At 37.2% G+C, this 15,037-nt stretch overlaps 1 protein-coding gene across 1 annotated transcript in view; it reads right to left on the bottom strand.

Annotated features, from left to right (window-relative positions):
- black (glutamate decarboxylase-like protein black) overlaps positions 1-14,659 on the bottom strand; it is a 49,280-nt gene extending 34,621 nt beyond the window's left edge. The window contains exon 1 of the mRNA XM_065234031.1: positions 13,740-14,659. Coding sequence (XP_065090103.1) covers positions 13,740-14,456 — 717 coding nt within the window. The 5' untranslated portion in view covers positions 14,457-14,659. The remainder of the gene's footprint in view (positions 1-13,739) is intronic.
- Positions 14,660-15,037: the final 378 nt, after the last annotated feature.

The raw sequence follows: 15,037 nt of genomic DNA, 5'->3' as shown, positions 1-15,037 counted from the left end.
CGAAGAAAATCCAATGGCGTTTCATTGCGTTAGGACGGAATTGAAACTCGTAGGACGAGTTTGAAATCAAGAAGCAATGTTCGATTTTTAACGATATCTCAACAATTTGTAACACTTTTTTCAAATCCAACGGTACAAATGGAAAGATAAATTAATTCCGTTCGAAAAAGAGAGGAAAAATGCAGGTTGTTGTGCTTAGTAGGACGGAAATCAGATCAAAACCCTAAGCACGGCCGTTTTTGGTTTTAAGATTACCAGAGTCTAATCATGCTTAAATTAGCCACGAACACCGCAGACAACATTCGACCGTGCAAACTTCGGCTAATTTTTAAACGATCGGCGCCAAGTTTATCGAGAGGCACGTGCTTCTGTATATAAATACTGCTTTCGGTCATCAACTCTCGTTTCCTTGCGCGCTTAGCGGAATGGTGTTTGGGAGCTAGGTCGGCGGAACGCGAGCTAACGTTCTGGTTTAATGATTCAATGTCAAGTGCAGCAGCAGTTGATGCCGGAATGAATTTTGAACGGGGTATCGTGGTGGAGTCACAGCAAACCATTTCCTTGTCCGGTTTTCTACGGTGACGGGGACAATTTCGAATTAAATGGGGATGACTAGGTTGTTTTAATTTGGGCCTCAGGTAGCCTAGTCAGTAAAGGCACGGTTTTGCCTAACCGGAGGCGGTGGGTTCGATCTGGTCGAGGAAATATTTCAGGTTGGAAATTTTCTCGACTTCCTTGGGCATAGAGTATTATTGTGCTGTAAGCTCGTGTGGAAGTGTATTTAGAACACTAGGTTGACAGCCGACAAAACGCTCGCTACAAAAGAAGAAGGTTGTTTTAATTCGGGTTTTTTTTCACTACTTCCTTATCTTTACTGTTTTTTCGGAGTATAATTCCATAGTTTTTAGTTGATTGACAGCTTTCTTCACACTAATCCAGTTTTTAGTTGCTCAGTTAATTTTAAATTGTGGAACCGTTCAAAAAAGTTTAAAAATATGTGAAAAATAAAAAAAAATATAAAATTTGTTCCGGACCTATACAGACTTTGCTCTGTTTACCCAATTTGATACCCAATAAAACATTTATGACTCCTGTAAGTAAAATAATATTAGTGTGTACCTAAGTCAATTAATTTTTGCATTCGTGTACTGAGTATTTAAAAAGCGCAACGATACTCTATATCTGTGAAACAATCTTTACCAGTTAGGAATTGCGTCAGGTGATAGTTTACCTCTCCATGTTTTAATTCTGTTCGCCCATGTCGAAAGATACGGATTAGCCTATGGGCCCATCTACCATTCTCCACCCTGTCGCATTTCTGCTGCCATCTGCTCATCGACTCAACTCTCACTATTTTTCGTATTTATAAAAATAACGTGTTCAGAATAGATCAGGACACGAACCAACTCATGCATTTTGCACCCGTGTTCATAGTTTAGATAAACGATTTCCGCGAACACAGAGACAGATGTCAGTAGTGTGCTTTGAACAGAAATTTCATAGTATTGATGAATCTACGTTACGGTCGGCCAGCAGATGGAAATGATGTGAAAATGATAATGACGTTTTGCTAGTTGTCAAATCGTATGGAATATTTTTTAGTACATCATCACTTTTGTGTTTTTGGATTTCAAACCTAGGTGTCGCATGCACTGGTGCAGTTTCGCGTAGATTCATCAATTTCCTGTGGTCATTCATGTCGGTTTGTGCTTGTAAGAAGGGCCCATATAAAGGGGTAGTCAAAATGGTCGAAAAATTCGGATGGAAAATTGGTGTTTTAATAACAAGTTTTCAATGTTTTGAGCATGATTTCAAATAAAATACTATTCAGTTCACTTAATACACATGAGAAAAGCATAAAGGATTCAATCCTAGCAATTTGGTAAATTATTGCATCGTTTTATTTAATATTTATTATCACATAATTCAACACCAATCAGGTGCAAATTCTTCCAGTGTATATGAAAAATTACAGCTGTCTTTATTGAAGAATCAACGTGACGATCGACTCACAGATGGCGAGTAGGTGAAAATGGTAATGACGTTTTGATATCTGTCAAATCGCATGACTTTTTTTAAGTACATCATCATTTTTGTAATTGCAGATCTTAAAACTTATTGTCGCATGACCAGTTTTAGCTTTGTTTTCGCCAATATAGCGCCCACATTCATCTGGATTCAACTGTCGTTATACTCATCAGAATTAATCTGGCTTCCGAATTAATGGCTCTGTATATGCGCTCTAAACTTGCATGACCATAGGTCTGTCCAACTTCACTTGATTCCGCTTGGTTTTCATCGCTGTAACCCAGACTGGACCTCCATACCTAAGTATTGACCAAGATACGCTAGCCAGAAGACGCCTCGCCTCTTGCCACTGCTTGGTCCAGAGTTGTTCGGCATGATTCTATCTATCGCCGTGATGGCCTTCGCTGTATTTTCGCAGGTGAAGTTGACGGAGCTGTTGAAGTTCAGCCGGTCATCGATCATCACGTACTTCAGCACGTGCTTCGAGACTGTGGTTTGCTCCTCAACAACGATTTTTGCCTGCTGCACCACTTTGCTGTTTCTGATCAACAATCTGTACATTTCGTTAGCCTGTTGAGGACAATCCCTCGCATGATTTCCTTGGAGGTGTTTGGTTTTGACAGAAATAGGGTAGAGAACTACTTCGGCCTAATCGCCCATTTTAGGCCTATCGAGCAGAAAACTTCAAATAAATCCATGATTACAGAGTTAACAAGTCAATTATGCGTTTGGTACGATACTTTAGTACCGAACTAAGTCAATGAGAATGCGTGATATGAAGGTTTGCACCCATTATTCCCAAAAACAAAAGAAGCGCTCCGACCGAATCAATTTTTATCTTCATCCGATAGGCCGAAGTGAATTCATTGGCGTTTCAATGCATTAGGACGAGTTTAGAATCCGTAGGTCGAGTTTGGCGTCAAGAAGCAGTGTTAGACTTTTGACAATATCTCAACGATTGGTTCAGATTAAGAAAGACTAAGTGCGGGTTGTGCTTAATAGGCCGGATATGGGGTAGTTAACTCTACTATTTTTTGTATCTTCCATCTTTCTGTGAACGCGTAAAAATTCAGCGAGAAAGGCTAGTTTCAGTTTCTAATCTAATCAGAACTCGATTGAGTACCATGGAGAAAACAATTGATGACGGGTTTGATTTCCGGCCAAGAAATGTAGTTTGCAAATTTTCAAGACTTCCTTATGTGGTGTTTACATTTGTGCTGGTTTGCTAGTGCTAGTGTATTAGAACTGGATTAAAAAGCAGTCAGCATAATGTAATTAAGGTGTCAGCATCTACCAGCATGAGATTTCAGTAGCAACTGAAATTCGTGCTAGTTGGTTGAGCTGATGGAGCTAGTGACCTAGCATAGATGTAAATACCTCATAAGGCATAATTCATTATACAAAACCTAGTACAACATATGAGTGTAAAACAATTGAACACGCTTAAGGACAATATTGATAGAATCCATAAATGGCGGATTTTACAAGGAAATTCAGTCCTGAAATCGTCCATTAGTGGATTCTATCAACCTTGTCCTTAAAAAAATATACCGTCACGCATGGATTCAGCAAGGTCCATTCTATAAAATCCAAGCCTAATTTTCAAAGAGCAGAGAAGTTATCCAGTTTTTATTAATTTCCAAGAAAAAACGTACTTTTGTGAAACTAAGCCAGGTTTTCTGAACAATTATGTGTGCTAGAATAAATCTGAGTTCATATTTGGATTAGACGGTACTGTTTAAAAAAAATCGAATTTTGAGTCATTTTTTTCAAAACACAAAGTTTATTCATGTTTCTATCGAAGAATGATAATCTAATTTAAGAGAAAATGTCCAAGGAATCCGATGAAATACACTCATAAAATAAATCACATAACCAGTGTAAACTATCCATGTGGATTTCACATAACTTTCATATGATCCCATAATAGGGAATTACACCACTAAATCACATGAACCTTACGTGTCCATTGAAATATATATGATATTATGTTATGTACGTTTCTTATAGGAAAATGTATGAAAACATTAGCGTGGGAGAAAATATTGAAAAATCTGCCATGGATTCGTGAAAAAGTAAACGGTTTCTGGGAAAAATATTCACGGTGTTAAACACTCAAATATCTCAAAATGTCCTTGTTCAATTTTTATATTTGTTTGGAAAATTGAAAACTATGTTCATTTGAAAATTGCCAAAAATCGTAGAGCAAGAGCTTTTGGATTTTTGACATATTTTTCAAATATTTTTTATAAAAATGAAAACGAGTCAATTTTTTTTTTATTTTCGTGGCGATAAGCTTCGTTTTAAGTCTTAATTTATTAGGAAAATTTATCTAGGTCTAGCATTTTAGGTTTTTTTTTTTTAAAGTCGATGATCTGATGATATTTTATAGTCTTAATAAAATTTGTCCAAGTCTGTAATTTCGAAAAATTTTCGGAGTTCCAGGATCTAATCATTTGGATTTGAATGTCTAAGATCTCCATCATGCTTCTTTGTCCGAGATCTATTTTATTATATATTAGGGTACCCTATCCCGAATGAACATTAACTAGAATCCATTAAACATTTCGTAAAGTTGATGATTTTCCTAATTATATTTATATATATGTATATATAGTATTCCTTTTTTAATCAAGGATTCGAAGAAGGAAATATTTCCTTCTTTATTAATATTCAAAGAAGGAATTATTTCCGTTTTTATTATATATTTAAAAAAGGGAATATTCCCTACTTTACTAAATACTCGAATAAGAGAATAGCTCCTTCTTTACTATATCTTTTGGAGTAGAGAAAATTGTATCACAAAATGGTACAGACCACAAAATGGTAAACCCCTTGGTCTCCTACAGCCTTTTGACAAAAAAAGAACTTTTCATGTTCTTTTGATATAGACGAAATAAGAAAATTTCCTTCTGTAAAATATTCCCTTCTTTACATCACGTGCTAATTCAGGGCTATGTCATAGTCATGTCAGAAATTTATAAGGTGCACCGAATATGTTTGGGTTGCTTAAAACGTTTTCCAGGTCTTAAACGGAAAATTTCCAGGTTATCAATAAAATCATTCTTTAAATACGAATATGGAATTCGAATATTTCTGTTAGTTTTGAATTTTGAAAGCTTCTCACGGTCCAAAATCTTTAAAATGTTTCCAACTCTGGAATATTGGTCTGAAGACTCACATTTTATAAGCCCTGAATGTCAAAAAACAACTCCCCTAATCTTGAAGATTTCATTTTTCTAAATCCAGAATCAAGAGAACTTTTCTAAGCATGATATTCAAAGTTTTAGAATTTTGATTTTTTTTACTTTGATTTTTCTTCTGTGATCTCGAAAAAAAAAATCATGTTTGTATAATCTTGATACTCTTGGTGTTTGTTTCAGGATTTCTTTAGTATTTTCTCGAGAATTTCCTTAAAAACATCTCAAAATTGAATAACTAGGAATTCTCAAAGAATTCTCCTGAAATAAACTCTCCTCAGTATTCACTAAGTGTCTCCTGAAATTCCCATAGAGTTATCTTCGGAATCCCCTCTAAGTTCCACTCAAAATTCTCTAAGAGCAGTCCTTTCAATGACAATGACAGAATTCCCTAGGGACTATTTCTCATTACATCATTACAGCAATAGCCTTGAAACTCTCCTAAGTATTCCTTTGAAATTTATATCAAAACTTTCTATAGGATTCCCTTGGAATACTTGTTAGAATTCTTTTGGAATCATCCTCAATATTCATTGAATTCTTTTCTGAATTCCCTTTCAGATTCTCCGTTTTTTCTTGGAATTCTACTCAGTGTCTTAGAGTTATCCATTGCAAAGCCCTTAATCAGAACTATCTTGGCATTCTTTTTGGAATTACATGCGAATCCTCCTTAGAATCCTATAGAAAATTTCCATTAGGATTATACTCAGAACTACCTTAGACATTACCAGACGTTTCATCTGGAGTTCAACATAACTAATTTGAAAGGAATTCTAAGATTTCACTTCAAGTTTTCCTAACAATCTCCAAAGAAATCGGATGAATTAAGTAACATTGAAAAATATATTGATCGGAAGGTGATTACGTCAAAAAGCACATTGACTGGTAAATAAATTAAAAAATGGGATGTGATCCTATATTCAGGCAGTATTTAGTGTGATAGCACCAGTACTAGTTTGCACATTGTAGTCGAAACACGTATCCGTCATGGATACCAAAATTAATTAAGTGGAATGAAATGGAAGATAACCTTTTTCGCTGAGGATTCCCAGTTTTCCAGATATTTCCAGGTTTTTCAAGGTACCCTGGGTCATTATTGTATTTACTTTTCGGGAAATAGTACGCTCCGGAAAATGGTTTTCCGGGAAACGGTACATTCCGGGATATGGTACATTCCGAGAAATGTCATTCCAGGAAACGATTTTAAGAGAAATAACGTACGATCTTCATAAAAATATGTTGAAGTTAGTTGAAGTTACTCCTGAAAAGTTTCAAAAGAAGCCCGCCACGACGATGTCTTTACTATACTAATACCATAGAGGTAACTCTAAGACTAGAAGGTCCCGAAGAAACGAGCTCAACATCTTGGCTCAGCTCTGGTACTATCTTCGGTCCCAAGCTAATCGATGCACCCCTCGAAACATAGGAAAATCCACGAACCCCTCATTTTATCTGTCAAACTTTCATAGCGAATCAAAATAAGCATAGTTTAGTTCTGAAATTTATACTAGAATGGGGTACGTTAATCGATTTGCTTGGCATCAATAGGCTAGTCAAGTAGTGATCCAATTTAAAATCGTTAGTTTCGTATTGATTGTTGTTGTTGTCGATTATTGCATTCAGCGTTAACATACTACAAATCATTACAAGACGCGCTTCACGAACTGAACTTTCATGAAGCTGGCGCTAGAGGATTATTTTAAATATCGGAAAAAATGAGCCGAACAGTCTCAAAATTAATGGTTATATGAGCGAAACCCAATTTAACAAAATATGGGGTGGTCATTTTTACCGGAAAACTATAGTTAAAGTGTTCAGAATTTTCCGGACATCACGTTAGTTTTTCGATCATAACTCAAAAGCGGTAAGACATTTTACTCTGACATCTAGACCAACAATTGAAATAGGTGGAACAACCATAAGAAAACAATGGCTTTAAACGCAAATTCCTCGAGAATCAAAGCACATCCAAGCAATCTAACACCGTCATCTGATAGAGCAAACTTCCTTTATCGAATGGAATTGTTATACCTTGTACAGACATACAAAGTACACTGTTGTACCAACAATCAATACGAAACTAACGATTTTAAATTGGCTCACCACTTTAGTAGCCTATTGGTCCCAAGCAAACGATTAACGTACCCTATTCTAGTCGAAATTCTAGTACTACGCAATGTTTGTTTTGATTCGCTATGAAAGTTTGACAGATAAAATGAGGGTTTATTGGTTTTTCCTATGTTTCGAGGGGTGATTCGACAAGCTTGGGACCGAAGATAGTACCAGAGGTGAGCCAAAAAGTTGAGCACGTTTCTTTGGGACCTACTTGTCTTAGAGTTACCTCTATGGTTGTACTACCGTTGTATTTCTTTAAGCTAGTACCTCAAATTGTACCTTTTGAGGTACTCGATTATAGGAGTACAACGGTACTGCTTTGTATGTCTGTCAATGGTATTAGTTTGCGTGGGAGTGTTTTGATTCTCGAGAATTTTGTGTTTAAAGCCATTGTTTACGTTTGGCTGTTCCGCCTATTTCAATTGTTGGTCTAGAAATTTTCACCAGTGAAATTTAAGAAAATTTTCAAATATTTTTGGGGATTTTCATTGCTTCATTGTTTGACAATGCGATTTTCTAACACCGTGAACAATTTCGTGGGAAATATTTTTCAGATTATATTTTTTAATGGATTTCTGAGAAAATTTCTACGATACCTTCGTGCAAGAGTTATGTATTTCCAAAGCAAATCATGAAAAAGCTAAGTTCAACAGAACGAGCTTATTACGTACACAAACTCCTCCAAAGATATTGACGTCGGTAGCATTGGTACTCAGTACGGAAAAATCAAGGAAAAAAACGTGAACCCCCGGTAATCTGACCGTTTTTAATCTGAACACTTTATAATTTGAACCCCGCTAATCTGCACGCCGTGAATTTTTTAAGAAAACATGCAGTAAAGTAGAAAGTTCCTCTGTCTATGCTTTTTTTTTCCTTGATTTATTTTCCATCGATCTTGTTTTCCGTGCTGAGCACCAATGCTACCGACGCCAGGGAGGCAGCTTTCACACCTGGACCCTACCTATCGACCCATCAACTCATGAACCGGGGACCAACGGCTTTACTTCCCTTCACAAGGCGTGATCAGAGATGTTATGTCTCAGAACATCCCGGCGGCGCCGACTGGGATTGAACCCAAACCTGCTGGGATGAGAGGTAATCACGCTTACCACTACAGCACCGGCGCCGCTGTCGGCCTATGTTTATCACTGAAAAAATCTGAATTTTAACCATTGCGGTAAATCTACCCTCATTTAATTTTGAGCTAAAACTGGCACAAACAACGAAATTGTTTACATGCTGCTGATTATGCGATATTGCGCTTAAATTTACATGAAATATCGTGCAAATTTATGCCAAATCTAGCGTTTACTACGCGTGCGGTATATCATGCAGAAATTTTTTCAAACGGTGTGGAGTTCATACGTTCTTGATTGGATTTTAATAAAATATTCATCCCTAATTAATGCAGCCGGTTGAAGGCTTCCATGGACTAAATAAAAACTTTTGGAATTTAATCCAGTATTCATCATAAAAATTAAGAAAAACCAATATAGATCAATATACAATCTATCAGCATTGCTTATTGAGACATTGAACTACAAAGCTGATCCTAGAAAAAAAAGTAAAATATGTGACATTTTGCCTCGGGGTGCATTTTACCAAGCAGCCGTTACTAGAAACCACCATGGAATCTATCGACAGTATAACGTAACTACCACATGATAATCTTGTGTCGTTGAAGCACCTGTCGGTGGTTGCAGCTTACTGAACTGAGAGCTTTTTTCTGTAAATGTTACGTGAAAAGTGCGATGGAAAACGTCTACGTATGTAATCCAGGGGCGGGATGTGCTGTCAAATCGGCCTACTGATCATCCATCAATGAGATGTAAATAGGTAAGGTCCACTGAATGTGTCGTCTCTTTCGTTCTTCTGCTTTTTAAATGGTTGAAAGAGTGTTACGTCAAACTCTGTCACCCATTTCAACAGACGGAGAACGAAAGAGACGGAAAATTCAATGACCCTCGCCTGCTTACACTCATGGATTTTCCATTTGTGAATTTGGCTCCAAACATCAACAAACCATCGTTGCTTGTTGTCGTTTGGAACCAGTTATGCGAGCTACACTGTACACAAACATCATCCTCCGATCGAATGAAACCTCAGACCATTCAAAACAAAACACCGAAATCGCTTTTTCAAATGATAGCTGCAACCGGATGACGGTTGTTTTGAAATCAGATGATTTTTCTCTCGAACACAGGATGAAACTTGTTATGAGAAGGGATAGGGCCTTCAGTTGAAATGCGTAATGCTCTCTGCAGAATGACTGTCATACTAAATGAAAATGCATATGGTATTGGTTCAGCCCCATAACGCAAATCATTCAAAACTATGATGTAAATAATTCTATCAAACGTCATTTGCTGATCTGAGCTGACAAACAAGGTGGAAGCATATGCATCGCTATCAGAGCTGTTACGAACATAGGTAAAGGATGAAAACCAATGTTTGGCTAATTCGTGGTAGAGGAGGTTTTCTCCACCACGAAAAATTTGTGTATCTATAATGGAATGGCTTCATGACTATGCAGTATGGAATGCTAGATAATCAAATTATAAATCTAATTAAAAGCACTTGCATGTCACACTATTCTTAAAAGTTTGTCCTCTGAGTGCCGTATGTTTTATAGCTAATTTTCAAACGAAAATCATCCTGTATTTGGATGACAGTCATATGGATGTTCATCATCTGACGACGAGTTCAACCATAAGAAAATCATCCGAAATTCGAATGCATATTGTTAAAGGGCTCGAGCAATGCAATAATCATTCGAAGTATGGCGGATGTTTTGGTTCAGTGTAGGTGACGATTGTTCGTATTTGACAGTCACCTCCCCCCTTGATGTAATCACGAAGCATTAACTTGAAGATAATATTTAAAGTTACCCATTCGCTGACGTCATGATCGCCTTGCAAATATTATTGGCCAAACCAAAATGGACGCAAAATGAGTAATGTGCAATGAACTAGCATCGGACGGTGTAAACAAACGGGTAGATAGATAATTTGCCAAACAAACAATAGCACCCATTATGGGCGATAGCGTCGCTTGTGACAGAATGTGAAAGTGGAAAAATTATTGCGTCATAGATGTAGAGATATTATTCCAAATTTCTTTTTGTTGCAGAACAATTTTGAACCTCGAAGGGCGGAGCTGTTGCAATATATTTGCAATTGATGACTCTGTCAATTATAGTTTATTATCGCTCCGTTAGGAAAATTGTTTGTACTTCACAGTCCAAAAGTTGAATTCTTAAAACTTGAGCCATATTCTCAGAACCTTTCATCATCGGTAACTAAATTAAGCCTTCCCTTAGGAAAATAGTGGTGCGCTGCATCCATTAGCCGGTCTATAATTACAACCAGATTTTTTTGTTATTGCGCTTTCTCTTTTCTTTTTGCTAATTTCGTTTGCTACAGGATATTGTGCCAAAAACGATTCTCTAGTTTTCCCAACCACCCGCGCATCCTATTGAATAGCTGTCGACAGCGTGTCTCGCTATTTGCAGACACCGCACACCAGCGTTGCCAGATGTATCAGCTTGAAAACGGTGAATGGCATGATTTTTCACACACGTATCAACTCAGTATCGTGATCGTATAAGGAGGATCAACCGTCACTAAAACTTGATCACTCGTCATCCATCACAAAACATTGACCTTTGAGCTTCTCAAAGAACGACGAATTTTGTGTGTTGTGACTTCCACACATTTTGGGTCATTCGTGGCTTGTCCGGGTATGAGATTTGAACTCGTAGCCATTAGCGTGAGAGGCATGGATGCTAACCGCTACGCCGGGCCCGTCTTTAACGGCGATTTTGAGTTCAAAGCTGATCTTCCTGAAATTTTCAATGAGTTCAAAGTTCTTTATTTCGCCAATCGACGTAGTACACGTACATACACAGTTAAATATATTTTAAAGTTAAATATATTTTGCATAAAGAAAAATCTTTGAAAAAAAAAAAATAGTAAAATTTTGTCATAAAAATTCAGCAGTGTCTGCTTTCCTATTTTTCTTCTTATGAGTTATGATCCCGTATGGAGTAAAAATATTGTTTTAGTTTATACCGAGACATTGTAAAGTCAATGGTTTCTCAGTAATGATTGTAAGAGGGCATCATGCGATTGAATGGCTACGGGTACGTCAACTATTCAATATTAGTAATTATGGTTTGGATTTAATTGGCTTAGTTTGTTGAAGTTTGAGCACGTTTGGTAAAACGCTTGTTTTTTTAAGGGCTATTTCTTGAAAAACAATGAGCCAAATTGGTTTAAACTTAGCTCATTTGTTGTCAAAACATTGCTAATGCATCTGTTGGTTTAAATTTAATCAAAATCCATACATCAAAGAGCTGTCGATCGCCAAAACGTGCTTGAACTTTAGAACGAATCACACCGATCGAGTACGACAAGGCCCTAAAATATATCGGTTTCATGCAACACTGTTACAAGTCGAAATGTTTATTTTTTGATATTTTAATTGTTAATGACGGCAATTAAATAGTGTGAAGTTACTTCCCACAAAAACCCATTTTAAAATCCGTGAAATAACGAAATTTATATGTAGGTAGATATGGCCTTGCTACTTTTTCACAAAAGTCAAAAATAAAGTAGCATTCAAGGCACATTTGTTTTGCCAATGTTACCATTATAAATATGTAATTTTGTTGTCCTTTAGCATGTTGTTTTTTCACGCAATATGGTCACAACTCAAACAAGTAAACCCATTTTTGCACAATGAAGGGGCACAACTCAAATAAAAAAAAAACAGTACCAATCGCTGGACTGTTTTATTTTTGATCGAATATTTCATAGAATGAATGAAACACACTGGATTCAGTGCAATGGAAATGAAAAGATTCATAAAATTGAAATTTAACACAGAAATGCAGAAGGTTTTTTGAACCCAGAAATTGAGAATTCTTCCATCAACTAAGCGATAGGTGCAGAATCATTTCCAAGAATCTCTGGGTCTACTAAATGCATATTTCAAGTCTCAGCTCATAGACCCTGATATGTGGAAATTGACGACGCAGGTCATCTTAGTTTGAGCGGCCGACTAGCGCAGTAAGGTTTCGATTTCGACTGGTGATACAATTTGTTTCAAGAAAAACAACCTTGAATTTATTTAAAAAAAAATGTTGAATCTTCGAGCGCGAAAATCTTTGTATCTAAATGGTTTAAATAATTGTGATAAAAAATTCAAGATTTGAATATCTGATTTTCAGGTCTAAATTTTTTGATATAAGAGTTTAGTCAGGTTGTCGGAGATCATGAAATGTTTTGAAAATGTGTATATTATTACAAGTCTAAGATAGTTTAGGTCAAAATTCATAAAAAAAATCTTGACCTTTCTGTCTGAATTTGTTAAGGATATTTTGAAAAATTTAAAATAATTTTAGATCGTTGTATTTTATCAGGAATACCAATAGATGGTCTCCAAATAAAGATATTTTTCTAGTTAACTATATTTTTTACCTTAAAAAAATCGACTAAAATAGTAAGATACCGATTGGCAAATCAAAGTTGGCACTCGTGGAGAATAGAAGAACTATGAGAGTGATGATGGTTTCAAAATTTTACACGGTGAGGTATACGAATGCAATATTAAAATGCTTTTATTTTGCAAATGGAGCATTTTATTTAAATCTGGTTAATGCTACGCTAGTAGAAAACTTGAGGACCACTTAATAGACATATAATATAGAAAAAATAATTTCTTTTCAGATTTTTATGTGTAGACATAGATTTCAGCTTTTCTACAACTGTAGCAGCAACCAGATTTAAATAAAATGCTCCATTTGCAAAATAAAAGCATTTTAATATTGCATTCGTATACCTCCCCGTGGAAAATTCTGAAACCATCATCACTCTCATAGTTCTTCTATTCTCCACGAGTGCCAACTTTGATTTGCCAATAGATCAAAACCGATTTTTTTAAACCTTCGAACAATTTGGCTTGTGAACAATTTGGCAACGCTGCGGCGCACACCATCACCCACCGACGATGATGGTAAACAATCTCTCAGAACCACGCGTTGCTCATCTCCCAGATGGTAAATGAGACTACTTTGTTGAAAGGAAAATTCCTATCGTGTCTGCAATTACCTATAGGATCACATTCAGTCACCCGAAGGCCAAATTGTTGCTCGTAATAGGCCAGGCTTGCGCCGCTAATTATCCCACGGAACAGCCCGTCACTTATTTTGCTTTCACTTCGACCTGGTTGTGTAATTGTTCTAGAAATTCACGATATTTAATTTCACTCAACTAATAACGATCACTAGTCATAGATTGCACAAATTGCTCTCATAAGGATTGGGAATTGCAGTAGGCTATGCATGCACATTCATCGGGTATTGTTGTTCTAAGTTTATTTCTAATGCACACTCACCTTGACATCTGGCATGTGTTTGAAGCGGGCGCAACTAATGGAATAACCGTTGGCCATCGATCCGCCAGGACAAAAAATACCATCGCCAGCACCATCTGGATAGCCGACGATGGATCTCATTTCCTTGAGCACAACTTCCTCCATGAGGACAAACACTGGAGACACTTCGAATGTGTAGACGCTGGGGTTCAATGCATCGGTCAGGATTTGTCCAGCGAAACCGTACGGATCGACGGACGAAAACAGTTGATTCATGAAATAAGGATGTCCAGTTTTGACCGAGTGTTTGATGGTGGCTCTGGTCAGTTCTAGTAATTTTTCATCCGAGTCGGGTTCGTCCTTCAGTTCCAAGTCCAGCGTTCGCTTGAGCTGGTCCGGATCTACCCAATTTAGGACTTTGTTGGCCCGTTCGGTGGCATTGAATACTGCGCCATTCAGAACTTCCGATAGGAAGTCGGTCAAGAATTTCTGGTGTTGATCACGATTTGGAAGACTCACATATCGTTTCGCATTGGTTTTGGCGGTTTTGCTGTGTTCTTCATCCTTGACCTTTGCTGATCCGGATTTTTTCAACGGTTTCGATACTATTGTATTCCCTGTACTGCAAAACAGTTGAACATCCTCGTCTTCAGACACACCAGCACTGTCCGATCCACTAGACACGTTGGAGTCGTCGATGACCTGTAGAGCAACGTCGAACATTCCGTTGGTTGGCATTTTGGCACTCTAACACTGTCGTCACTTTTTCGAGGCACTTTTTCGGGTATTTGAACCAAAAGCACTGCAACAATCTGTGGCTAGTGGAGATAGGACACTGAAATGCTTCCACGGAGAACAAGAAGCACCTAGCCGTTCGGTGGCTTATCAGGCTGGTCTTGTTTGAAGTAATCAAACTCAAACTAAGCTGATGGCAGCACCGAGGGTGCTCTTATATATCAACACGAATGCGATCGCTTCGGGTACCTCCCTGAGAGATCAGTGCATATTCTGTATAGAGCAAAGCTCAACCCTTGCACGAGCGTGCGACCGTGTGGAAGTAGCAAACGAGGAATACCCCCATGATTTGATATGATTGTGTACCCACTACCGTCCAATCAACCGACCGATCACCGACAACCTTCCCACAGTGGGGCGAGGGTGGAAACCTTTAAAATAATAATCAAATAACTCGATAGTATTCCCATAATCTTCATAAAATTCTGTTAGGAAATCCAAGTTTTGAGCCCAATCGGTGGAAAAATTTATTTTTGGTAGAATTTCATATTCAAATTTTATTCATTTTTGATTCTATTTTAATC

This window comes from Ochlerotatus camptorhynchus, unplaced genomic scaffold (assembly GCF_037179485.1).
Source record: "Ochlerotatus camptorhynchus isolate MF236.1 unplaced genomic scaffold, CSIRO-AGI_Acam_v1.1 ptg000037l, whole genome shotgun sequence".
NCBI lineage: Eukaryota > Metazoa > Arthropoda > Insecta > Diptera > Culicidae > Ochlerotatus > Ochlerotatus camptorhynchus.
This window is presented reverse-complemented; position numbering and strand designations above follow the sequence as displayed.